Source organism: Furipterus horrens, unplaced genomic scaffold, assembly GCF_987537825.1.
Source record: "Furipterus horrens unplaced genomic scaffold, mFurHor1.1.pri manual_scaffold_13, whole genome shotgun sequence".
Classification (NCBI taxonomy): domain Eukaryota; kingdom Metazoa; phylum Chordata; class Mammalia; order Chiroptera; family Furipteridae; genus Furipterus; species Furipterus horrens.
In genome coordinates, this window is record NW_028327183.1 from 33,971,615 (window position 1) to 33,998,981 (window position 27,367).

General features: G+C 48.8%; 1 protein-coding gene and 1 pseudogene across 2 annotated transcripts in view; both read right to left on the bottom strand.

Moving 5' to 3' along the window:
• PEPD (peptidase D) overlaps nt 1-27,367 on the bottom strand; it is a 109,446-nt gene that overhangs the window by 57,395 nt on the left and 24,684 nt on the right. For both annotated transcript variants that reach the window (XM_090260947.1, XM_090260948.1), the window contains exons 6-9: nt 26,153-26,214; nt 14,865-14,909; nt 5,139-5,214; nt 3,622-3,668 (exon numbers count right to left, since the gene is read on the bottom strand). In XM_090260947.1, the coding sequence (XP_090117073.1) occupies nt 3,622-3,668; nt 5,139-5,214; nt 14,865-14,909; nt 26,153-26,214 (230 nt within the window). The remainder of the gene's footprint in view (nt 1-3,621; nt 3,669-5,138; nt 5,215-14,864; nt 14,910-26,152; nt 26,215-27,367) is intronic.
• Nucleotides 16,280-16,928, bottom strand: LOC149994452 (large ribosomal subunit protein uL6 pseudogene; annotated as a pseudogene).

Sequence of the window (27,367 nt, forward strand, 5' to 3'; positions counted from 1 at the left end):
AATGTCCAGCAGGTTCTAGCGGAGCCCTTCTAACCCAGGAATCAGTGACTTTCCCAGGGATAGGTCCACCCTGTGCCTAAAGGACCCCAGCCTGTGGGGGACAAACCAGTCAGACGAGGTTTTATATTCTCCACCTAATTAAGAAAAGAAGGCTAACATTCACAGTGGCACAGACGACCGCAGAAAAACAGCTCAGGACATTTTCTTCTTTCTCTCATCCATCCATCCCACGCACCCACACGTATGTCCTGACCACAACCGTGGGGCAGACACTGCGGATAAATAAGACAGAGCTTCCAAGAAGTAGCCTCCAGGCTCCCAAGGATACAGACCACAGAACTGTGTCCCCCAGCTACCTGGCTGGGACAGACACGTGCCTGCGGGGAGAGAGCTCAAGGCAGAGAGAAGTCACCCCACCTCACAGCTGCAGAGGCTCCCAGGGGCTTAGGTGGAGGGTGCCCTCCTCAAATCTGGCCAGGGACACCCCAAGATGTGACAATGTCCTAACACAATCATCTTCCTATTGTCTTCAAGGGGGTGACACCCCTGCCTGCAAAGGTCACCCCACCCTCCTGTGCGTCAGGAACGGTCACCATCTCTTCTTGCTCTTGTCATCTCTGCTTCAGCTTTTCCTCAGAGCAGTCCCCAGCCGCTCCCCTCCCTCCACCGCAGGAGCCCCCCGGCTCTCAGCTCTCAGGGACCCACACACTGACGGCTCCTAGTGCAGGCACACAGGGCACATCAGTGCACACGCTTGGCACGTTAAGCTGTATTAATGCCATTCAGCACCCTCCAGGCAGCTGCTCTTGGCTGCGATCTTCAGGCTCATTTCTCTGAGAGATGTTCCTGATGCAGAGATGGCAGCAGCATGTTAGACCCAGGAATGGGGACAGGGTGGAGGTTGAGGCTTTTGAAGACAAAGGTGACATCTCCCAGGGCTCAGTGTTGAAAGAAATCCTCTTTCAAACAACAGCCAAATGCAACTCGTAGACTTTGGATCCCAACGTGAATAAACCAACTCTAAAAAGACAGTTTTAGACCAATATAGACTAGATACTGATAATATTGAAGAACTATTGCTAATTTGGTTAGATGTGATGATGACTGGTGGTTATGTAAAGGGAAAAACATATCCTCATCAACCAAGAGCCCTACTGATGTATTTACAGGAGAAATGACATGATTTTTTTGGGGGGGGGTGGTATTAATAATTTCTTATGAAAGGGTAGAAAAAGACTCATTATCTTGGGCGAGGAGAGGGTAAGGAGGTGGAGGAAGTATTCCGAGGCCGGCCCCTGACTCACAGCTCACACACAGGCTTGTCTGGCTGCAGCACGGTTGGGCTCTAGGACATGGAGCCGGAGAACAGCCCAGGTCCCTCCTAGGAGTCACCTTCGGAGCTCAGCTCCCTGCAGCAGAGGGCATGAGGCTGCCAGCGTGCAGCGGACGGCAGGGCTCCACACTGGGGCAAGCTAGTCCTGCTCCAGTTCCTGGGATATTTTTATTTGAGACATCAGCTCTGGGTCACAATAGGCCAACTCAGATGAGAACATATTTCTGGGGCAGTGCCCATCTCAGGGACCACTGCCTGGCCCATCTCCCAGGAAGCAGGGCAGAACTCTGCCTGTTCCAGATCCTTGAGGGGTCAGGGACACTGGGAATCCTGAGCAGACACCACACTGCAGCACAGACCACGTGGAGGCCAAGGCTGGGCCGCTCTGCTGCCCTTCCCCATCCTCCAGGGTCCCTGATGAAGCTCTCCTTTGACCCCTCCTGGAACGCCAGAGCAACCAGAGCTTCCAAGGCCATGTTAACCTCTTACCACCCAGGGTAAGAGGAGAGAAACACAGAGGTTCTCTGTCCAGGACTCCTTTCAGGTTCAGACTTTGAAGAAAGCACCCACCCCTGAGCCATGTGATGGTGAATATTAGTGCCCATGCCGCCCACCGCGGACTCCGTCTGCTCCTCGCCCTCACCTAGTGCGGACACAGTGGCAGGCCAGAGAGGCTGGGAGGGGGGCGTGGAGGCAGAGCAGGCCCTAAGGGTGCCCCGGGCGGGGTTGGGCCCTGCAAGGTGGGCACGGGGACGCAGCACCAAGTTCTGAGGCCAGTCCAGGATTGTGTGTGTGGGGTGGGGGTGGGGGGGCGAGGATAAAAGGTAAAACCCCTTTTTCTGTACTCACACTTCTGACACCAAATGCATGGGTTTTCCATACAGCCAATTCTATAATTCTCTGTGGTCACCAACTGGGGGTCCTACAATTTGCTTCTGACACCAACTGCCAGTTACCACAGACCCCGGAGGTTAAGGGTTCAGTCCCATGAGACTGTCTCCACTTCAGACATGAGTCCAGGCCTCCCATACTTCTGACTGATTGGCTATACATCAGGGAGGGGGGCTCCCATGACGCCCTCTTTGACTCACAGAACTCAGGGAAGCACTTCATTTACTGTTACCACTTTATCAGAAAGATTTCAACTCAGGAAGAGCCAGATGGAAGAGGTGCGCAGGGAGAGGTGTCGGGGGAGGGTGTGGCGCTTCGATGCCCTCCAGGAGAGCCCCCTCCCAGCACCTCCACTGCGTTTACCAACCCAAAGCTCCAAACCCTGTGGTTTATGGTTTTTTATAGAGGTTCCATTTCGCAGGCACAACTGATTCAATTACTGGTCAGAAATCAATTTCCAGCCCCTCTCTCCCAGGGGCTGGGGTTGGGGCTCAAAGTTCCAACCCTTCAATCACAGGGATGGTTCCCCAGTTACTAGCCCCCATCCTCATGAGCCATTAGCATAAACTCAGGCCTGGCTGAAAGGGGCTTATTATGACTAACAACAGACTCTGTCACTGGGGGAATTCTGAGGGTTTTTGAAGCTCTGTGCCAGGGACTGGGGGCAGAGATGAAATGTGGATTTCTTATTATGTCACGGGGTGGGGGTCGGGAGACAGCAGCCTATTTCTGTCCTCTCCCCAAGGGAGCTTCCAGATGGTACAGGCACTGGTGGGTGACTCAGGACAGGGGTAGAAGGGGAGCCACTGGAGCAGTTTGAGTCTGACCAAGGGCTTCCTCACACCATGGGCAGCATGTGCTGACCCCCGGGCATGGAGCAAGGCTGAGCACCGTGGCTGGGCAGTGCCAGGAAGCACCAGGGCAGCCCTGGCTCACGGCAGGCCTATTTGGAGCCCAAGGCCAATGGAGCTCTCCAGAATACTTTATGAGCCACTTAACCATCCTGAGACCCAATTGTCCAAGCACAGCAGACATAATAACAGTGTTTACACATAAAAATGGCAAGCTGTTTTTACTAGTGCCTCTCAGAGTCACAATAGCAGCTCTTTGGTAAAGTTTCTTGCAAATTGCACAAACGAAGTCCAAAGACTGGAATGATGGGGCACTAAAGCAGCCCGAAAAGTAATCACAGGCCATTACCGTCAAACACTGCCTAGCGCCAGCAAGGTGGCCACAGTCGGAGGGAAAGTCCTCCTTGCCCGCGATGCCCAAGCCCCGCTTGCAATCCCCACTCAATCTGCCTGCATCATGGAGGCACCTTGCCTGCTACTTGCTCAGGGAACAAAAATTACTGTTTTTACATTTTAATCTTCACCCAGAGAAATGCAGCAGCTTACCTTTCCATCTCATATTCTTTCATTCCCACTTTTACAGCCTTCATTACCTGGAGGATATTAAGCAAAGACATTTGTATAAAGGAGGTAAGTAGCACTGCCTGATAAATAATGTAGAGCACTTTTTCAAAAGAATCTCTTAAAAAAAAAAAAAAACAGAATGATACGTGCACACAGTGGTATAAAAATGTGACAAATTAGAACGTTTTTAAAGTTCCAAAAGCCACATTTTATTTAAACCACTCTGGAGCACTCCCCTTCAGGAGCCGATAAATGCCCAACACAGATCTGCGGCGGGCTGAAGGCAGGGAAGGCTTAACTAAAACGTCTGTGAACACTCAGCATTCAGAAAGCTATGATGACTGTTCCTAAAGGTTTCCCTTGTTTAATTTCCATTAAAAGAATATATGCACCCCTATGTTCATTGCAGTGTTATTTACAACAGCCAAGATATGGAAGCAGCCAACTGTCCATCAGAAGATGAGGGGGTAAAAAAAAAAGTGGCGGTACATACATACAATGGAATATCACTTGGCCATCGTAAAAACAAAATGAAACCTTACCATTTGTGACAGCATCGATGCACCTAGAGGGTATTATGCTACGTGAAATAAGTCAGACAAATACCATATGATTTTACCTCTATGTGGAATCTAAAGAACAAAATAAATGCACAAACAAAATTGAAACAGACTCATAGATACAGAGAAGAGACTGGTGGCTGCCAGAGGGGAGGGGGATTGGGGAGCTGGATGAGAAAAGTGAAGGGATTGAGATGCACAAATCGGCAGTTACAGAGTAGTCATGGGGCTGTAAAGCACAGCAGAGGGAATACAGTCAGTAATACTGTCGTAACTATGTATGGGGCCACGTAGGTACTAGAAATATCTGGGGGAACCACTATGCTGTACACTTGAGAGTAATACAAAATAATATTGAATGTAAACTATAATTGAAAAATAAAATTATAAAAAAAACAGAAAATGAACTTATACAAGAGATTCTGTTGCCCACAAATGGCCCATGTGTGTTTCCTGACAAAAAGCGGTGACTGTCACCAAGCAGGCACCAGGCTATCCCAGTCACCCTGACAGTCTGTCAAAAAACATACTTCCTTATTTATTCTCACTCCTCAGGTAAAGTGGGGAGATTTGGGAAAGAACTATGTGAGGATGTTTAACAAAGGACAGTAATAAATGTACTTGGATCTGCAGTAAGAGCAAAAGATTCTCTAAAAGGAGCTGGAACTTTGGGGATTCCGGGAGGGAAAGCCCCACCCTCCTGGAAGTGAGGACCTCTTGCTGGGAAATTCCCTGATGTGGGTGTCTTACCCTCTGCTGTCCCTGCCCTGTCTCCACTGGGGAACAGAGAGAGACATCACTGTGCGCATGACCTGAAGTGACACTTCCTGCCTGCTCCGTTGGCACTCGGGACTACAGCTGCCCTCTCGCCCCACACACAGCAATGTGCCTGCCCAGCCCAGCCAGAAGAGCACTCCAACAAGCCAGGGCCCTGCTTACCTCCCGGTGGGCCTCGCTGGAGATTCTATTGGTGTAGCGCAAAACCTCCAGTTCCATGTCCGTCTTGAAGACCCGGCTTCAGGGAAGAGAAAAACAGATGGGCAAATCAGTGACTTCCAGCAGGAGCTGGCTGGACCCCTCCAGAGAGACCCTGGAGCTGCCACACCTGCACCACCTGGGAAGCATCACAGGGCCAGGTGGTGCCCAGTTACATTGCAGATGGGTTGCCTGGGTGTGGGGGTGGCCACCAATCTGAAGGAGTGAGAGCTACACGAAGCACTGTCCATCCTCACCTAATGCCAGCCTCGGATGTGCAGGCTGTTTCTAGTTACAAGATCTGGAAGCTGCTGTGGGTGGTGGAAGAAGCCCAGATTCTTCAGTCAGACAAGCCTCGCCTCATTGAGATTCAGTTTCCTCATCCACAAGATGGAGGGAAATCTACATGGGTCAGGCTGTTAGACCTGCATCTTCAAGTGTGCTTGTTACAGAACCCCTGGGCTGCTCCAATTTAAACAGAATTCACGGGCTCTTTAGTTAGGGGACTGATTGCCCGCCGCCAGAATTACAACTCTCAATACCAGAGTTTAGTGAAAAGAAAAAGAATTGTTTATTTAATAGTTATATAGATATAATTATTTACGGATTTCTGCTGTTAAGTCTTATGTTCTTTAAAACACCCATAAACATATGTCCTTGCCTCCCCCTACCAAACCAGGCTAGTTTTAGAAAAGTTAGAGATACCATTTCCCTACTTTCTAAACACAGTTCAGCTTTACCAGTAGCTGCCAATCATTCAGTTCTGATTGGGGAGACCGCGTCTGTGTTATGGTGTCCACCAGCTTTTAATCCAGAACCTCGTGGATTCTTAGCCTCCTTGTAAACTGCATAGTTAGTCCTTTGTAATCCACATGGTCAGTCTGTTCCTTTTCAAAGCAGCAAAGTACATCCCTTCCTTAAATCCGCATAGTCAGCCTGTCCCCAGTTAAATTCACAAGGTCAGCCTTGTTAAAATGTCTGCCGCTTATTTTTAAATCCCTATGTCCTCTGATGCAGTGGGTGTGGTAACCAGTTCTGACCATTCACAGAACCTCACACACGCTCTGCGCGCTTTTTCCATACCATCCCCTGGTCCAAGACCCCTCCCATCTACCTGAGGCCTTGGAAGCATCCAACCATTTACATAATGAAAGACACCAGCCACCAGCCTCAGGCATGTGGAGGCATCCTGAAAGCTTCTTCCTTCTCCCCATCCCCCAGCCTCAAACTCTGGGGTTTTTTGGACACCCCTGTTTCTGTAACATGCTGTCTCTCAGGATTCTGCTCAGTTGGCTCAAGAGGTCCCCCATTCCCTCCCTACACCTGCCGATGGGGACTCAGGCTGCTGCCTGAGACAGAGGTGGGTGTGGGAATGGGGAAGGGTTGCCACGTGGTGCAGCCACTTCCAGCCTAAGTGCGAGTGAGAATGTGGAAGGAGCCAGTATGCAGAGAGAACAGAAGTGGAGGAGCAGATGTGAGAAAAACAGCAAGGAGAGAAGGGGTTCATGTGGGGCAGGAGGGGCAGCCCAGAGACCCTGTACTTCCTGCAACTGGATTAGAGATCCACTGTACTTCCTGCAACTGGCCGCCAGGGGGCCCTCACAATAAACTCCTATTAATTTGCCCAGAAATGGTTAATGGTTTCTGGTCTTTACAATCAATCTCATCCCAAAGTAAGACTCACAAAGAGAAGCTAATAAATATTCGTTCCCTACCTCCACCATGTCCAATAAGCAGCTCCAGGTCAGAGGCACTTAACTGGCAGCCATGGCCAGTCATCAGGAGCACAGACACAGTCCTCAGCCATCCCTCATGACCCACCTTCAACAAAGCCACCTCCCCTCCCTCAGAGAACCCACTCAGGTGCCCTCCAGAGCAGCACAACCAGTGCCCGCCCTTCCATCAGTGCACCTCTCATCCAGCCACTGGCCGTCCTCGGAAGCCTGGCCGCCTGGCCGTCCTGAGCGGGCCTCAGCGGAGGCAGACAGGAGGGCAGTGAGGGCTTCACAGAAACAGCCCGAGCCACTGACTCGCAGTCTCCATGGTGCCGTCCAGCTAGGACAGCCAGCCTTTTGTCCCCGGGAAGTGAGGAGGGCATTGGACAGCATGGTGATACGTGCTTAGGGCTGTAAACCTTCTGAGAAATGTAGACAAGGCAAACCCGCAAGCCCACTGAGACTTCTCCAAACAAGCATGTGTTCTCCCTGAGGGGCAGACACAGCCTCCGGGGTTGCTCTTTACCAACATAAAGATGCCTCTGATTCTGCACCAGGGCGCTGGGAGCAGAAAGCACGTTCCTGTGTTCCGGAGGGTCCAGAGCCACAAATGAGACTTAGATGAGCGGCCCGGGTGCCTGAGGTCCAAATCCACTCACAGGACAACCTAGCAGTCCCCTGGTGCTTGTTCCCCACTGCTGCACTGCTCCGCACCAGCCCGAGGAACTGGTCGGTGGGGAGGGGCCTCTCTGGGATGGCCAGAGTGACAATACACGTGGAAACAGGCCCAGGCCGAATCTGCCTCAGCCCTCTGACTCTCTTATCAGCTTAGATCCCTGGTCCACCCTTCCAGCTACCACTCTTGCTGACAATAGAGACCTCTAGGCCCTGTGCGCATCCATCCAAAAAGGCTTAGCCAAACCCCCAGAGGGTCAAGCCAGAGCCTGTGCCTGTGAGTGTGTGCTCCATGGCCATGGGGGCTGCGGGGAAATCCCACCGCTGGGCGGATGGCACCGCAGAGCCTAGCCTCCAGCCCCACAGCCCCCGCTGGCCCTAATTCTGCCATGAGTTGCAAGGGGGCATGCAGGAGGCCTGCTCTCAACTTTCACCACCTTCCTAAGCTCTCTCCCTCCCCTCCTCTGTGCCCCCTCCCCTACTCAGAAGACAAACGAACTCATCTCCCTTCTCGGAGAACACAGGAGCCAGTAGTCAGGTGCACTCTCGCCTCTTCTCCAAACTACCAGGCCTTCTTCATGCTCTCCTCACTACCTTTACAAGGGAAGGGGTGCCCTCTTCCAGAGGAGGCTCAGCCCCCCACACAAACACCTTGGCTCAGATACCAGCCTCAATCTCCTCCATCCACCTGCCCCTATTACTGAAAGCTCCATGACCACTCACTCACCTCCTCCTCCTCTAGTCAAGCTTTATCCCCCCACTACTCAGCCACATTTCTGGAAAGGAAACTGCAACAGTCCTTGCCTTGGGAGAGGAGTGGAAGCGGCTTTTACGTTTTACCTTGAACCTCTTCCTTCCCCATCTCCTTCCCTCCCCTTCCCCTCTTTCCCCTTCAGCTGTCACGCTCTGCTTGCTGCCTACACCACTGTGCGGGATGATGACCCCAGCTTCCAAATCCAGAGGCGCCCTTGACCTCCTGAGGAAGAGGCACTGCTCTCTGCCTCCCCTCCTGGTGTCCCTGACAGGTCCTCCCATCTCTGCCCCTCAGCCTCCCCGCTGTCCCAGCCCCCACACGCCCTCTGACACAGGTCCCCCAGGCACATCCAGCTCAGTGTGACAACTCCCACCCATCCATGTGCTCACCTCAGATCACAGCTCTGGCATCCCTGCTGCTTAAAACCTACCCGGGCATCCCCAGACACCTCCCTCTGGTCCATCCATTGCTCCCACATCCAACTGATGACCAAGGACTGTGAATCCATTTCCACAGCCTCTCTCAGACTCCACTCCCTCCAGCCCGGACAGCCTCTCCTGCCTCTGCTGGCTTTCAAGCCTCCAGGCCTGTCTGCTCCCTGACAGGCAGAGCATCTTTAGGAGATGCAAATCTGACCTTGCTTGTCCTTGCTCAACACCTTCAGTGCCCTTTCGATGTCCTAGGGATGAAGTTAAACTACAAGGTGACTCCTGAGGCTCTCCAGCGGACTCCTCTGCCTGGAGCTTGCTAAGAGCCCTTTTGACTGACCTTTCATCCTCCAGCTCCCACCTGAGAGGCACCTTTCTCAAGGCGGAGGAGGGGCTCCCTCTATCCCCCACATCAGGCTAAGGCGGCTCTCTATGTTCCCTCACCAGCTATAGAAATCCTCAGTAAGCTCTCACACGCGTAATCTCTTTTTCACTTACATCTCCCAGGCCACAGCCCTGGAGGGCAGCCCAGGGGCAGAGCAGACACACAGTAACTGCGGGTTAGAAATAGCATCTGGACATTGCACCAAAGCTGGAAACACTTTCAGCAAGGAGAGATAGTGGCCTCATTTCAAAAGAAAAGGCCTTCTCCTCCCCCACCCCGACCCCAGGGGGAGTTCACCAATTCAGTGTGGGAGGTCACTCAGGCTGGCATGCCCTGGGCAGGACAGGGGCACAGCAGCCCAAACTCACCACCACTGCCCCGCTCCCACCAGAGGCAGGAAGAAGCAGCCCCAGGATTTGAACCCCCCAGGAGCCCATCCCACAAGCTCTCCTCTGGCCTCCTCCCTGCAGCCTGAGCACCCTGGTCCTCGAGATGAGCCAGGAAAAGCACACAATAGTCCGAGGAGAAAGGAGATGTGGAACCCAAACCGCGCACTGCAGCCATCGAGGACCAGAGTCCCGCTTCCTTTCCCAACTTTATTTGGGGGAAGATGACAAACTAGGTCTCTAGCTGATTTCCTCAGAACTTATTTTTTCGTTACATTAAAAAAAATCAGATTGAACCAGAGCAAATTATCCCACAAAGGCAGTTCTCTGGAGAACCCAGCCTGGCCCAGCACTGGCCTGGCCCAATTGAATCCAAGCTTTAAAGGCCCTGAAAATAGCTGCTGTCTGCTATGTGCAGACTTTCCCAATTATCCCCAGGGTATTCTGGGCCCGAAGTCTCTCCCAACTATCTCCATGACACATGCACTAGAACCTTGTAAGATTACTGCAGCGAATAATAAGACTTTCCGGTATTCTGCAGTTTCTCCCATCATCAGGAAGAATTCACTGTGCTGAATCTGATGTTCATTACTGCTGAGCACAAAAAAGGCAAGGAACAGGGGATTCCACCGTGGCACTGTGCTGCAGGCCCCATGGCCTCTGGAGAGAGGGTTGCTCAGTGCCACACTCAGCCCCAGCCTTATCTGGCCCAAGGACGTGAGGCTGCGATTAGAAATGGGATGTGCAAGGTTTCTATCCCCAAGAGAGGACAAGGGCCACCTCCTCCATGAAGCATCAGAGGACCAAGGCTCAGGACAAGGCAACACTGATGCCACATAAGAAGTCTGGACAGAAGGCAGTTCAGACTCCTCCAGCAGCAAGAGGCAGCACTGCCGTGTGCGGGAGACGAGCCCTCATGCACTGTCCCTGGCTCCTGGGCCAGCCAGGGAGCATCACCACACCCGGGCTGCTCCAGCAGAGGCAGCACCGTGGGTGGGGAGGGGGAATGGGGGTGGGGCCAGGGGAGGCTCAGAGTCCCCAGCTGCAGGCCTGAAACCCTGAAACGACAAAAACGGGACTAGGCTGAGATCAATTTGTGCAATTTTCCCCCCTTAAATATTCACAGGTCACAAAACTGCCGCTGGGCACTAAATCGGGATCAAAACATCAATTAACTGCGGTCTGAATGCTCCAATGATGAAAACAGTACTAAGACAGGATAAGTATTTCCAAAATCAGTCCCTAAGCCTCAAAGTGCCGCAGCGTTCTCCAAAGCCCATGGGAAGGACAGGAATTCCATCTCCCCTGAAGGTGAATGTATGGAGGATGATTCTGTGGGAGAGGTGGGTGGGAATTCAATACCACCAAGACCATTCCTTGCAACCTGTGGCCCAGCAATGCAAAGGGTAAGATTCCAGAACAGCAGCATAGACAGGAATTACATATCTTCAAGGGGCTCAGTCAGTAATTCCTCTCAGTGAAACCGGAGCCATGATGGCTTAGTGTAGCTGTGAGCCCCGTGTGCCTGAGACCTGACTGGGCCAGGCAGACGTGGGCCGTGTGCAGGGGCGGCGTGGGACTTCCACCTTCACGCCCTAGACCAGCACCCGATGCTCCCACATCTCACCTCCTGCCTTCTAGGGCACCATATGTGAACTTCTCACTAAGCTTAGAATCCCACTTTCCACTTGGGTTTCTCGTTAACTTAGGGTTAAATGCCTGTCTGTTGGGAGACAAAGACAGCAAACCCTACTGGAATGCTTCTCACATACACACCAAAAATCTAGGTCATCACTGACGTACCTTTTCTAATTTTGGACATACTGCCAGGACATAAGATCCTGGTATGCTTCTGCCCCTGAACCATCCACACCTCATCATCTCCAGACCATAGATAGGGAGTAGAAACAGATCTGCTACACCACTGCCTGATTAATACAGACAAGACACTTTTGCTTGGAGTAATTAACAGTTCTAAAACCGGACCGTGACTCAATTTCACAGTCTCACTTCAAACCCAAGAAGGCGCACGGCACCTACTGACATGCTAGCTCTCCTGTGACGCTTCCAGAGGTACTTAACTGAAATCCAAGGCATCGCGCTCTTAGACAGTACAAAAGCATCTCCCTTTACTTCCCATCCTACCCTCAGATCAATTTAATCATCTGCAGAATGGAAAAGGAGAACCACAGCCTAAATTATGGAAGTGAGACGCCTGTTCTTATTAAGTTTCAACTTTTGACCTCCACATTCAAACTGCAATACCCAGCACAAGAAGAGAAATTATCAGTTATAATCTCATGTTTGTAGGGAAGAGTATGATTATAGAGGAATTTACAGGAAATCAAAAAGGCACTGCGTGAGAGAATGGAAAACAATAAAGCAGTCACCAAAAGGAAATGAATGACATGCAAACAGAAATGAGAAGGGGAGCCTGGGGAGCACCAGGCAAGGCTGCTCCTCACTGCCTCCCAACCAGACAGGCTCTGGGAGGCATCCTGAACCCCAGCCTGTGGCTAAGCAGGGCCTCAGGTGCATGTTGGTGGCAGGAAGCGTGGTGCACCCCACCACAGCCTGGCTGCTCTGGGGCCTCTGAGCACCCCTGCATGCCCAGTGGCCCAGAGGGGACAGAGAGCGGCTGACACTCAGGAGGGGCCTGCCCTGCAGGCTGCTCCTCAGAGCTGTGAGGGGCAGCACAAGACCCTGGAACCACTGACCTGGCCTCAGCTTCTGGCTTTTTCTTGGGCAAATCATCTCAGTTTTCTCATTATAGCACTGGGATAATCAGAGTACCTACCTTATAACATATATAAAATACCTCTTTAAATAAGGCTACATGTGTCAAGTGCTTAGCAGAATACCTTGTACACAGGAAATCTCAAAAGGTGACAGCTATTGTATTGAATAACTCAGGTGTGTTAGCTCTCACTGAGTTCCTCAGCCATCCATCACGGGAGACCACTCCTGCTTTGTAGGAGGGGAAACTGAGGCTCAGTGCTATAGACTGAATATGTTTCCCTCCAAAATTCATGTTGAAATCTAATCTCCAACATGTTGGTATTTGGAAGTGGGATCTTTACAGACGAAGAGGCTGGGGCTCAGAAAAGTTAAGTGACTTTCCAAGGGCAGTGGACTGGGGCTAGAATTTGGATTTGCCCAAGTGGGTAGTTTATCCATTACGCCAGGCAGCTTCTCCCGATGGGCCTAGAGGCAGATCATGGTAAAAGCATTCAGGACCCAGGGGTCCAAAGACGCATCAGTGAGTCATAATTTAGATGCCTCATTGTAGATGAGGGACCTGCCCACCATTCCACCCAGATTTCTTCCTGCGGTGACTGGAGGAGGGCAGAGAGCAGGGCCACCATGGCTCTCACAGAGAACGCCACCGTCACTAAGGACGCCAGCATCCTGCTATTAAAACACACCCCCGAGGCAGTAAGGACAATGTGACATTTCTAAAATATCTAGTTCCGCTGCCATCAAATGCCAAATAAGTCTTTTCTGCTGCTGGCTTTAATAAAGTTGGGAAGTATTCTTATGAACGCAGAATCTACTTCCAAGCCTTGGAAATGTCACTAGAATTAAAACGTGCTTGTTCTAAAGTGATGAACTAATGACTTATCCCATCGGAGATGCTGGATCGCATAATTTAGCTCTCATCTGTAAGCATCTGACTCTGAACAGCCACAAGGGAATGCCACGTGTGGAGTGTAAGTGGACTTGCCCATTCCCGAGTGTCTGGGATTTATTCTTCTGTCAGCTGGGGGCTAGAGATGGGCCAGATATGTGTTACTTTATAAAAACAAGAGGTGGCTGTGTACTTGAAGGACACAGGCCCTGCCCTCAGGTGGGTGGTGGTGAGGGGCACTGGGCCAGAGCTGCTGGCAGGACTGCCCTCCAGCTCCCCGGAGGGTCAACGGCCCCAGATCTTCACCCCCCACCCAGCCTCTCTCCCATGGGCACCTGACTCAAAATCAACACGTGCCAAACAGGTCCTCAATCTGCCACAGAACCTGTCCCTCCCAGCCATCCCCATCTTTTGTCGCCAGCTGTTCAGGCAAAAAACCTAGAGTTACTCTGAACCCCACCTTTCACTCAGCTGTCATAGTAAGTTCCTCTCAGGTGCATCTGCCTTGGCTGACACTTTACTTCTCAACTCTGTCACACTGCCCTCCATTGCCACCTAGACTCTGCAACAGACTCCTGTCTGGGAACCTGTTCCCACCCTTGCCCTGCAATGGAGTCTCCAGTCTAAAGCTAAAATGACTTTTTTAGAATGCAAACCTGATTCTACCACTCTCCTGCTTCAATTTTTCAAAGGTTTCCTTTGATTTCCATTTTTCTCAAGACAAACTCTAAGTTGACACCATGGCCAACCCAGCCCCTGCTCAATGCTCCAACTACGCACTGGAGCCACTTACCCAGCGTGTGACTCTATGCTAGCCACACAAAGCCACCACCCTTTCTCTTCTCTCCAGCCTTTGAACAAGTGGTCCCTCAGGCTGTATTCTCCTCTCCTCCTCTACTCCATGCTTCCCTCAGCCTCACCACCAACTCCTACTCATCCTTAGGTCACTGTTCCCAAGTTCCAAGACTTGGTGAGCAAGCTCTTCCAACTAGATGGAGAAATGTGACCATATGGCCTTAGGATCAGACATGAGGAGTCTGCACACCTCCTAGGCAAGTGACGATGTGACAAAGGCCCTGCCATACCTCTCTCCTACATTCACAGTGAGTGCAGCCATATAACAAAGAAAAACATTTTGGTGCTATCAAAGAGCAACTCGATGATCAGGAGGAAAGCTGATAGCAAACCAGAGTTGGAGGGTCACTTCCAGGGTCTACAGAGGCAATGCCCAACCTGAGAAAGCTTGTCCTGCTTTGACTACCAGAAACCAGTTATGCTGCTGGTAGAGGCTACCAACATCAAGGGAAGAAAGCAGGCAACATAAGAACATGTATAACAGGATGCCAACTAGTTAAGATGCACGATATGAGGAAAGCATGTTTGTCTGTCTGACAATAGGATTATGTATGATATTTATTTTTACTCTTCTCACTATCTACTTTAACTGAACTACATAAGGTTGGCTTATTTATCGTAGGAGCTTTAAAAGACTGAAAATAAAGGAAAAGATAAGAGAAATTTAATGGACATTCAAGTGCCTTTTTGAAAAAACAATCCAACTGACAAACAAAAACAAACGAGAGAGAGTCTGAGAGAACAGGTTCTGGAAACTGGCTTGTCTGATGGGGTCTCCGCGTTGGAGTAGGAAGGAACAGCAGGTCTTTCACCTTCCTGAGCTGAGCACAATGAACAGCCAACGGAGCTACAGGTTGTACTTACCATTCCACAATCTCTGGATGAAGAATGGTGTTGTTGACATTGAACCTAGAGAGAAAAAACAAATCAAGCTCATTAGTTCAATAATTTGTCATCTCCCAGCAAGAAATACGTCACTGAAGACATACACACATACACTAAGAGGGGACCCCAAACTTAAATTTAATGACTCGCTGGCCCATAGAAGGCCTGTGGCTTATTCTTGCAGCAGACATGGCAGCCCAGGCCATGTCCTCTAGGTGTAATCAGTCGGGGAACAAGCTGCCATCTTCCATCCTTGCTAGGCAGACAGCATAGCTTCTTCCACCAAGTTCACCAACATATGCATAATGGGAGTTTCAGAAGAAAAGGAGAACGGAAAAGAATATTTGAAGATACAATGACCTAAAACTGACAATTTAATGAAAAACATTAATCTACACATCTACAAAGCTAAATGAACTCTAAATAGGATAAAAATCAAAGAGATCCACACCTAGGCACATCATAATCAAATTGTCAAAAGACAAAGAGAGAATCTTGACAGTAGTCAGAGAAAAGCAATTCATCACATACAGGGAATCCTCAATAAGACTGATGACTGCTTTTTTATCAGAAATGTTAAGAGGCCAGAAGGCACTGGGATAATATATTCAAAGTGCTGAAAGAAAAAGCTGTCAATTAAAACTCTATATTCAGCAAAGCTGTTCTTGAAAAATGAAACAGAAATTAAAACAGTCTCAGATGAACAAAAACCAAGAGAATTCATTGTTGGGAGACCTATCCTACAAGAAATACTAAAAGAAACTTCAAACTGTAATGAAAGGACACTACAAAGTAATTCAAATCAACATAAAGAAGAAAAGAACACTGGTAAAGGTAGTTACATAAGCAAGTATAAAGACAGTGTAAATGTGTTTTTTGGTTACACCTTTTTTCTTCTAACTTAAAAAAACAACTGCATAAAGCAATAATTGTAAATCTGTGTTTATAAACACAAAATACACAAACATGTGATCTGTATGCAATAACAGCATTAAGGAGGAGAGAAATGGAGCTACATAGGACCAAAGTTTTTGTATACTATTGAAACTAAGTTGACATTAAATCAAACTAGATTGTTATTTGTAAGTTTAAGGGGTCATTTGTAATATCCTGGGTAACAACTAAGAAAAGAACTAAAACATACAGAAAAGGAGATGAGAAAGAAATCAAAACCATATACAAGCAAAAAAAAAAAAATCAACTAAATACCAAAAAAGGTAGCAATTGAGAAGCTGAGAAGCAAAAACAACATATGGTGTATAAAAATTAATAACAAAATGACAGAAGGAAGTCTTTTCTTATCAGTAATTACTTTAGATGTAAATGGATAAGATTCTCCAATTAAAAGGCAGGGATTGGCAGAATGGATTTAAAAATATGAACAAACTATATGCTCTAAAGAGACACACTTTATTATTTTTTTCCCAAATCAATACTTGGCTTTTATTGCATCTTCAAAATATCACAAAAAAGTCCAAGAAATCATCTTGCACCTAGCTGTTCCTACAGCTGGACAACTTAGGTCTCATCCAAAATTTTTCTGATGTCCTTGTTTTTAACTGTTGTGGCTTGCTGAATCAAAGTAGCTGAATTTGATACAAGTTCAATGTTGTTTCCTTCAAGAATTAACTCAGCTTGCTGGGCTTAAGACACTGAACAAGAAACACCTGACCTCATCTGAACCTTGCAAATGTATTTTTCACCCAAGAAATTTCTGATTTCAACAAGAGAAACATTCTCCTGAGTAATGACATTGACGGGGAAGTGAGCATACACAGACCTCATCTTGTAGTGGAGGCCCAGTGTAACACCCTAGACCATGTTCTGTACATGAATGCAAGTAGTGCAAACGATGGCCAGTTCCTTTCTACTGCTCCATCATTTATCAACCCAGAGGCTCTTCTTTTTCTTTCCAAGGAGATTAATTTGATTGAAGTCCTTCCACATGTGCCTCTGGGGCCCTTTACAATAACTATGTGTTACTTCAGTGATATCAACATTTTCTCGAATGTCAACAGTCTGATTGCTGAGAATGGTCTTCATCCTCATAGTAGACGTGGTAAAGAACTAAAGAGATTTTAGATTAAATGACAAACAGGTTGAAAGTGAAAGGAGGAAAAGATATAAAGATGGTCCTCAGCTTTCCAATGGTCTGACATGATTTTTTGCCTTTATGACAGTGAGAAAGCCAATATGCATTCAGGAGAAACTGTATTTTGAATTTCTATCTTTTCCAAGGCTACTGATACTAATACAATACTCTCTCATGATGCTGGACATTGGTAGTGAGTCACAGCTCCCAGTCAGCAACATGATTACAAAACTAAACAAGTGACACTCAAGAGCGTACTATACACGTTGCCAGTATTTTCTGGATATTATGTTTTATGATTTTGCATCCCATCATGTCTACAAAACTCCCATCTGTGTCTCCTGTTTCTTGGTGAGAAGAAGAAAGGCAATTATTTTTGATATAAAACTCAAGACAATTGGCCAACTTTAGACTAATATAAGTGTTCTGAGCAAATTTAAAGTAGCCTAGGCTAAGCTAAGCTATGATGCTCAGTAGGCTAGGTATATTAGATGCATATTCAACTTACAGTATTTTCAACTTAATGGGTTTATGAGGATATAACCCCACTGTAAGCCAAGCTGTGCCTATATCATGCAAACAGAAACTAAAAAGGAGCTGGAATAGCTCTACTAACATCAGCCAAAATAAGCCTAAGACAAAAAGTTTTAGTAAAAACAATAAAAGAACATTTTATATTGATAAAAAGGCAAATTCATGAAATATATATAATAATTACAAACATATATGTGCCTAACAACATAGCCCGAAGATATATGAATCCAAAACCTGACAGAATTAAAGGGGAAATGGACAATTTTACAATAGTTGGGACTTTAATACTTTGCAGTAATGAACAGAACAACTAGATGGAAGATCAACAAGGAAACAGAAGACTTAAACAATATTATAAATCAATTAGGCCCAAGAGACTTTATCTGATAGCATAATCCATTTTCTCAAATGCACATGGAACATTCTCCAGAATAGATCATATGTTAGGCCATAAAATAACTCTCAACAGACAGAAAGAATTACAACTGGACCTCGAAACAATAATACCCAGAACCATCAGAAAATTGAGCAGTCTGAAAGTCCGACAACCAAGGATTTAAAAATGCCACATTCATCCAGACAGGTAGGAGGGGCAGAAACATGGAGGCGCAGAAAAGCAGTATGGTGCGGAGAGGCAGTGGCAGCAGAATAGGCAGTCCTACATCCACGTGTGGTGGATAAAAATCAGAAGGGATACCTTGGGAGCGAGTGATCCCAGCCCCAGGCCAGATGCTCAGCTTGGGATTCCAGCACCAGGAAGATAAATCTCCATAACATCTGGCTGTAAAAACCAGTGGAAGTTGGGTATCAGAAGAAAGTGCCAGATTTTCAGGAGACTCTGCTTGAAGGGCCTGCACAGACTTAAAACATATGCAGACCCACCTTCTTTGGGGTTCAGCAACAGGACAACAGCTGGAAGGGCGCCAGTTGCACAGGGCACGTGCCGGACAAATTCCTAGAAGCCAGGCAGTGGCAATGTCCCCTCCCAAGCCCTCCACCTCCACGAAGCCACAAAGTGGCGAAGCAGGTTGCCCCATCCTGGTGATTCCCTAAGGCTCCACCCCACACAATTTACAGGTGCCTTTTCTATAAAAGGCCGCACCACTAAGACAGGGGGTCAAAGCAGCTCTACCTAATACACAGAAACGAACACAGGGAGGCTGCCAAATTGAGGAGACAAAGAAATATGGTCCACCAAATCAAAGAATAGATCAAGACCCAGAAAAAGAACTAAATGAAACAGAGATAACCAACCTATCAGATGCAGAGTTCAAAGGAGATAAGGATGCTCAAAGAACTCACTGAGTACAGCAACAACATAAAAAAGAAATGAAGGTTACACTAAGTGAAATAAAGAAAAATCTATAGAAACCAGCAGCAGAGAAGGTGAAGCTGGGATTCAAAACAATGATTTCGAACATAAGGAAGAAAAAAAGCATTCAATCCAAACAGCAAGAAGAAAAAAGAATTCAAATAAATGAGGATAGAATAAGGAGCCTCTGGGACATCGCCAGAAGTACCAACATCTGAATTATAGGGCTGCCAGAAGGAGAAGAGGAAGAGCAAGAAATTGAAAATTTACTTGAAAAAATAATAAAAGAAAATTTCCCTAACTCATCAAAGGAAATAGAAATACAAGTCCAGGAATCACAGAGAGTCCCAAAAAAATTGGACCCAAAGGGGACCACACCAAGACACATCATAATTAAAATGCCAAAGGTTCAAGATAAAGAGAATCTTAAAAGCAGCAAGAGAAAAGCAGAGAATTACCTACATGTTCCCATAAGATTATCAGCTGATTTCTCAAAAGATACTTTGCAGGCAAGAAGGGACTGGCAAGAAATATTCAAATGATGAAAAACAAGGACCTACAACCAAGATTACTCTATCCAGCAAAGCTATCACTTAGAATGGAAGAGCAGATGAAGTGCTTCCCAGACAAGGTAAAGCTAAAGGAGTTCATCACCACCAAGCCATTTTACATGAAATGTTAAAGGAACTTATTTAAGAAAAAGATCAAAATTATGAACATTAAAATGGCAACAAATTCATAACTATCAACAACTGAAATGAAAAAACAAACTAAGCAAACAAGCAGAACAGGAACAGAATCATAGATAGGAAGATTATGTGGAGGATTATCAGTGAGGGGGGAGAAGGGGGAGAATGGAAAAATAGTGCAGGGATTAAGAAGCATAACTGGTAGATACAAATAGACGGGGGGATGTTAAGAACAGTAAAGGAAAGGGAGAAGCCAAAGAATTTATATGCATGACCATGGACATAAACTAAGGGAGGGGATTGCTGGAGGGAATGGGGGTACTGGGTGGAGAGGGCAAAGGGGGAAAAATTGGGACAACAATAATAGCATAATCGATAAAATATATTTAAAAAAGAATTAATTGACATATACACAGCACTACAGCCAACAAATGTAGAATACATGTTCTCTTCAAGTACTCAGGAAACATTTATCTAAATGATCATTTGCTGGACGTTTTAACACATTTCAAAGTGATGAAATACAGAAAATGTCCACTGATTACAGTAGAATTAAACTAGAAATCAGTAACAGAAAGAATATGAAATCCAAAATGGTTTGGAAATTAAGACTTCTAAATAGCCACTGCTCAAAGAATAATGGAAACAGAAAATAAAAACATAAAATGTGACCAGTTAAATGCAGCTAAAACAGAGCTTAGAGGAAAATGTATTGCTCTGAATGTATTTAGTGAAAAAGAATGTTGAAAACAATGATCTAAGTTCCCATGATAAGAACGTCCCTTTCTTCTTTCTCAAGAAGGTGAAGAACAAATGAACCTAAATAAAATAGAAGGAAATTAAAAAAGAGCAGAAATCAATGAAACAAAAAGCAAACATACAATATAGAAAAATCTATAAAGCCAAAAGTAGTTCTTTGATAGGAAGAACATAACTGAAAAGGGGACACCAGGAGATAAACAAAAGGATCAGATCAGGGCACATTCCCGACACTCTGCGTCATGTGTAATCCACAGTTGAAGCTACGGTGAGACAGCTGGGGAAGTGCCCCGTGGCCCAGCACAAAGGACAGACCTCAGCAGAGAAAGCCAGGCAAGCCCTCAACCCTCTGCATCCTCAGCCCTGTGACATCTCGGGTCAAGATAGCACACGCAGGCCATGCAGCCTGTAACCAACCAGGGACTCTCCATGGCCTCATTACTGGGTTTGAAAATAACTACCTACTGCCATGGCTGTGAGCTGGCACACCCACTCCCGCTGAGCCTGAAGAGATGGTCACTGACAGGGAGGAAAGGGGGTACGGGCAGGCAGACGGCCAAAGCTTTTAGATTTCAAACTACATAAATAAGCTTATTTGATTCAAAGTCAACCAAAATGTTGTAGAATGAAAGCCCCACTTGTGAAATACCAGAGAGACCACAGGCAGCCAACCAACATGGTTCAGCATGAAGAACAGAGCAGCAGATGACTTAAATCAAGATGACAACAAACACTCTGCCTCCCATTTCGCCAAATGTCACTTTGACATTAGGAAAAGCAATGGCCTATCTCCTCAGCAGCCAAACACACCAGTAAAATTTCACTTTATAAAATGTACGTGTGTAAAGACACATACACCCACAAACCCCTGAGCAGCAAAGTGACCCAGCACACAAGCACACAGATAACATGAACGTAAACACAACAGACAAGATGAACTCACAGGCAGTATACACTTAGAAAAGGGGAGCAGACAGACACACTCTCTGAGAGACACAGGTGCACTTAGATGTATACTCACAGACACAGGCAGACACATATATACACACAGACTCAGGCACATACACTCAAGAGACAGGTAGACATACCTAGCCACACATGCCAGACAGGCATACACTCAAACTAACACACAATGATCCATACCCTATTTAGTGCAGAAACACATACACTCACACAAATGCACACTCAGACACAAAAACACCCAGACAGAGGAACACACACAGACACACACAGAAGAATCAGAAAAACATCTCCCATAGTGCTGACAGGTTTTAACTCAGGGCTCTGAAATTCATATATTCCTTGCTTTTGCTAGTTAGCATTTTCTATGATGAGCATGTAATTGTGTAAAAACAACAAACCCACCAGTGCCTGCGAGTGAGGGGTGACCGAGAAGCACAGGGTAGTTCCCTGCTAGGCTACACCTGTGGGCTGGGTGATGAAGGATAAGTATCACAGGCCCAGCCACCTCTGTCCCGACTACCTGCAGTTTGTAACCCAAAGAGAAATATGAGACTGCCTGGAAGGCAGGCATGGGAGAGCCCCCCACTCTTCACCCCTCCTTAGGGCTGAGGCGGGGTCTTGCCCCTTCAGGATCCATCCCATCCTGGAGATTCCATGGGCTTTAACAAGAAGCCCAATCCTAAATACTAACTTGATACACAAGTCAGCAGTAACCAGAAAGCCATGGTCCCCATGCCACAGACTAGCATTTTGCTGTAATTATCAGGTTTTAATAATGTCCCTCTACTTCCTTGGTTTTAAAATTCACATCTTTGAATATTAATATTCCTGTATTAACAACCCCCAAGTTTAGCAATTTCATATTTAACTGCTTATTTAAATGGAATTAATTTGTAACCAATGGTCTTCGAATATGCAAGGCAATTTAAGTAAATGCCAAGAGATAAGAAATAGGTATATTCTGAATAAGCCGCTGATTTCAAACACCCAGCACATGCCTGTCAGACAACAGTATAAAACAGAGCTCTCTATAAGTCACCGTCCCTTCCCTGCCAGGCCCCTGGGCACAAAGTCTGCCTGGTTTGGAGGGAGCTCCATGCCGGGGGTGCCCCCATTAAGCTACACAGACTTGATGGATGAACAACCCTTAGCTCAGGCCACCTGGGCCCCTTTCCCATCACAGTCAGCATCTCTCTCTCAAGAAAATCTGCTCTGAAGCCCACTTCCCAGATGCTAACAAAGATTTATCATGTCTGACTTTGCCCCGAGTCTGCAGGAACCAACTGCCCCAGGCAGCCATGGTGGACAAAGCCCACAGGCAGAGCCTGGGGTCCTTCTACTACAGAGCGGCGCCCTCAACCCAGCTTGGCCTAGCCTAACCCCGGACCAGGCGGCCATGCTCTCGCCAGGCCCTGACAGTGAGTGCCTAACCCCATCCTCTGGCCAGAGCCCACAGAGAGGCCTGCTCCTTGCACACCTTCTAGGGGACTGTCCCTGCTCCAATCCAGCCATACATGGGAGCCATGGCCTAGGCCAAAGCCCAAACTCAGCCTGAGGCCTGCAGACTGTCCCCACCTTCTTCTTTCACCCCTGGTTTCTCAGGGAGGACAAAGCCACACCCCTTGAGTCCAGGGAGCCCATGCCATGGGGAGATTCTAATGCATGCCTACCCTCCCCACCCCATCTCTAGCTCTGTTCCCTCTGCCCCTGGTCCTCTGCTGACCCCACCGCTGCAAGACCTGCCACACTCCCTGCTGCAGGCAGCAGGCCCTAATCTGGGAAGGTGGAGGAAAGCCTGAATGTGGCAGACCCAAGGCAGCCAACCTGAGAAGCCACACTTTGAAAGGTCATAGGCCGCTCACCCAGCTGGACCAGAGGTCCCAAAGGATCTCGCACAAGTGGACAGGTCGGGCCACTGTTCTACCACAAGCTCCCTCCTCTCTCCGGGCCAAGGGATGAAGGCAGCCTGGGATGGCTCATCAGCACAAACTGAAAGACTGAACCTGAATTTCTGCTGAAGCAGGTCAATCAAGGATCCAAGATGGGAGGTGCTGCTGAAAAGTTCAAAAGGAGCTTGACCAGTGTGGCTCATTGGGTTGGAGCATCCTCTCATAAACCAAAAGGTCACAGGTTCAATTCCCAGGCAGGGCACATGCCTAGGTTGTGGGCTAGGCCAAAGGTTGAGGCACATGTGAAAGGCAACCAACTGATGTTCTCTCTCACATCAATGTCTCTCTCTCTCTCTCCCCTGCCACTTCCCCTCTCTCTAAAAAGTCAATAGGCATGTCCTTGGGTAAGGATAGGAAAAGTAGTTCAAAAGGGGCCAAACCCCAAAATTCCAGGAATAACGCACTTCATTAGCAGTGAGAAGTGACCGATGATAGAAGCAGTTGAGCAATAGAAAGTAGGAGGACAGCAAGATTCATCTTGGTTAGGACACAGGCTATTATTATCTCCACCAAACAGCTGGAGCTGCTCACGGCAATCAGGTGAACATGGTCACTGAGCCACAGTGGCCCTCAAGGACAAGGGCCTCCCCAACCTGGCACAGGGGCCAGGAAGTGGCAGAGTTGAGCTGCTGGCAGCTGGTGTGGGTGGAAGGCACTGGTGGGCAGCTGGGGCCAAGGTCAGCGCCCATGGTATGTGGAGTGGGGGTGAAGCTATACTGCCACAGTGGGATGGGCACAAGCCCCCAGGGGACAATAGGGGAGGGAGTATCACAAGCAGGCCTGGGGACCCCGAAGCATAGAGACACACAGGCGGGATCTCACATGCAACATGTCAGCCAAGCCAGTGAGGGGCCTGGGAAACACTCCAACGTGGCCCGCTCTGGACCAGACAGACCATGGGTTAGAGAGGGACCAGCTCAGTGCCTGGGGAGAATGTACAAAGTTAGGGCAGTTTCTGGTTCTCTAAAATGCCTCCCAAATGCTGACCAGGTGGGTTGGGTTTGACTAAGCTCAGGATCCTCTGGGCCCTTGGCAGGGAGCAACAGGAAACAGAGGCTGGAGTCAGCATACAGAGGGAGACGGCTGGGTTCATAGCAGGACTGCTCCCAGGGGGGTGGGGATGACAGTGATGATGTCCCTGGGCCACCCACCCCCACTTCTCCCCAGGAAACTTTAGGGAGCAGCTAGCAGCACTCTGCTCTCAGGGGCTACACCCTGAGCTCCCCCCAAGAATTGCCACACTACCCACAGGCCTCTTTCCAGGTTGTCAAGCAGGCATTTTCTGCAGTAGAAACCTCTGGAGGTAGCAGGCAAAGGCCCACAGCCTCAAAGCCCTGCACGGCTCACTGGCACCAGGGTCTGTAATCAGCCACCCTCAAGCCTACCTGGCCTACTGCACAAACAGGAAGACTGACGCTCAGAGGGGCAACAGAATGCGATGGGGATTGCCTATTGCGCACCTGTTTACCAAGCACCACCCCACGCAGGCTCCGGGTCAGTAGGAGCTCATTCTATCGCCATGACAAGTGCAAGCATGCTGCTCATGGGGGATCCGAGGCTCAGAGGGCAATTTCTACTAAGGCCACGGAGCTGGCCAGCAAGGGGGCTAGCAGGGCTCCCTCCTCCTAGCTCAGGGCCCTACCCACAAGGCAGAGAGCAAAGCAGAGGCTAGAGGGGCGGAGTGGGCACGGGACCACAGAGCCATTCCATGGTTTTGGTGGAGGCAGGTGAGCAGGACACTGGAGCACCAGCTCCTGGCAGTGTGGGGCCCAGAGGAGGCTTGGCCTAGCACAGGCAGCAGCGGGTTATATCGCCCTCCCCCACCCCCCACCTCCCACCCCCTCCAAGGGCCTGGGGAAAGACGGCATTTCCATGGCCAGCATTTCAATGAACTGGCCTAATTGCTGGCAGAGTGGGAGGCACGGCTGCTCTGGGAAAACTCCCAAGAGGATGCGGAGATTTGAACGATGAAGAGAAGCAAACCTGACACCAGCTCCCCCTGCCCCATTGCTCTTATCACGGGGAAAGTGATACATATTTATGAGCTCATAATCCTTCCTAATCACCCCTACATCACACACATACACATATTCCTGTGGCTCAGGCTCATACATAATTATAAGGCACTTCCTCTGTCACTGCCTCCATCCACCAAAGGACAAAGGACGACAGAGGATGCAATGGTGCAAATTAGTGTGGTAGGGGAGGGGCTGTGATCAAGGCACAGGAGCCAGTTGGAAGCTGTCCAGCCAGGCAGCCTGGAGGAGCAGGTGTGCCCTCCCCTTCGCACTCCGGCCTGCCCTCTGTAGCCTTGGGCTAGCAACACAGATGTCACAGACTCCCCAGACCAACCAGCCTGGGCCAGAGACACAGCACCCTCAGGGGACACAGCGTGAGGGCAGCACGGAGGGTGAGGGGCTGCACTCTGTGTGCCTAAGATCTGCCCTCCTGCCCGGAGAGACCTCGGGAAATAGGGTTTGGGGGCTCAGCCTGGAGCTAGGTTGGGAGTGAGGACAGGTAAGGGGGTCCCCGCCTGAGGCTATGGCAGCAGAGACACAGGGGAGTTGTTGCGAGCAGGGCCGGGAGTTTAGGGGCTAGAAGTGAGGAAAGAGAGCTGATAAGAGCAAAGACCACGGAGCTCAGAGCAGGTCCTGGAAGCATGGCACAGGCCGGGATCATCTGCCTGTGCGTGCACAGCGGCCAGTGTTCTCCAAGCACTCGGCGAGCCTGTGCTTTCATTATGGAGCTTGGAGCTCAAAAAGGAAGAGGCGCCTGTTCCTTAAAGTAAAAGTTGAAGTGAATTTAGATAAATTATTTTTCTAAGCATTTCCTCAAAGTGCCCGGTCTAACCCTCTTTGGCATGCTCCAGTTTGTGCATTTCGTGTCTAGCCTGTAGACTGGTAAAGGTCGGCCGGCGAGGACGTGAGCTGTGGAGGAGGGCGAGGCAGGTCCCGGGGCCCAGGACTCACTTGCTGATGCCCTCGAAGGAGGCCTCCCTGCAGACACTGCCGCTGTCGGTGTTGACGCCGCGCTGGGGAGAGAAAGGGAGCGTGAGGGCACAGGTGCATCACACAGGGCCGCGCGGCATCCCCACAGCCTGCACTGGAGCGCTTGCCTCCTCCAGCCAGGCTCAGGGCCCGGGAGGAAACCTGGAGCCCCCCACCAGCCTGGCAAAGCCATTCCTTTCTGTGTTTCAGGTAACGCCAAGCTGGGCCCCAGCACAAAGGCAGGCCCTCCTTTTTCTGCCGCATCTTGAAAAGCAGAGAACAAGGCCTCCTCTGTCAGAGCATGTTGCAGACGCCCGGTCGGGCTGCTCAGGGGCGGGAGGCGGGTGGGGCTGGGCAAGAAGAGCTGGGACCCAGACCACCCCACCACCAATCCGCCCTCCCAGGATAGCCTCATCTGATGCACAGTGTACACACATGGTCCCCAGACCATCCTAAGGAGTGCTGTCAAATCCAGCCCTTCTAGAGGTGCTGTGTTATATTCCTCTCCTTTCCCTAATTATAAGGAGACTTCAAGTGGAACTTGGACAGGAACGGAGACAAAAAAAATAAAGAATTCAGAGAAAAATGTGCCATCCCCAGAGACACAAGGTATTTTAAACCACCACTTCTTTCCCAGAAACTGCAGGTCAGCATCTAATGGACTCCCTGCAATAAAACACACTGGACCATCTGCGACCACAATCACCTAACACAACCTTCCTTCTCAGCCGACAGAGCAGGGAAAAGAGACCACGTGAAATGCTAACAAAAATAACCAAGAAAAACAATTTCTGTAAAAATCAATTAACAAAGGAGAGAAGGGTTACTTTGAGAGAAGGGTTGCACACCCTTCATGTCTGAAGCTCCCCAAGGTCACAGAAGTACAAGAAAGCAGCCTTCTCTGCGTCCTTTCCCAGCCCGAGAGCCCCCACAGGCTGCGAGGGCGCCAGGGGTCACTGTGCAGCCCGGCTTGGCCCCAGGCTGTGGCAGGCCATCAGTCATTCAGTGCCTGCTCTCAAAATCTGATGGCGCCCAGCCCAGCACCCTCGCAGGCAGCCGCCAAGGGCGTGTTCTTCAAATTCGATTAACAATGGAGGAGACATGGGATGGAAGCAAATTGATATCCTACACCCACAAGCCCCACAAACTCATCCTGACACAAACATATCCTCTAGCTAGAGTGTTAACCCTCGGAGT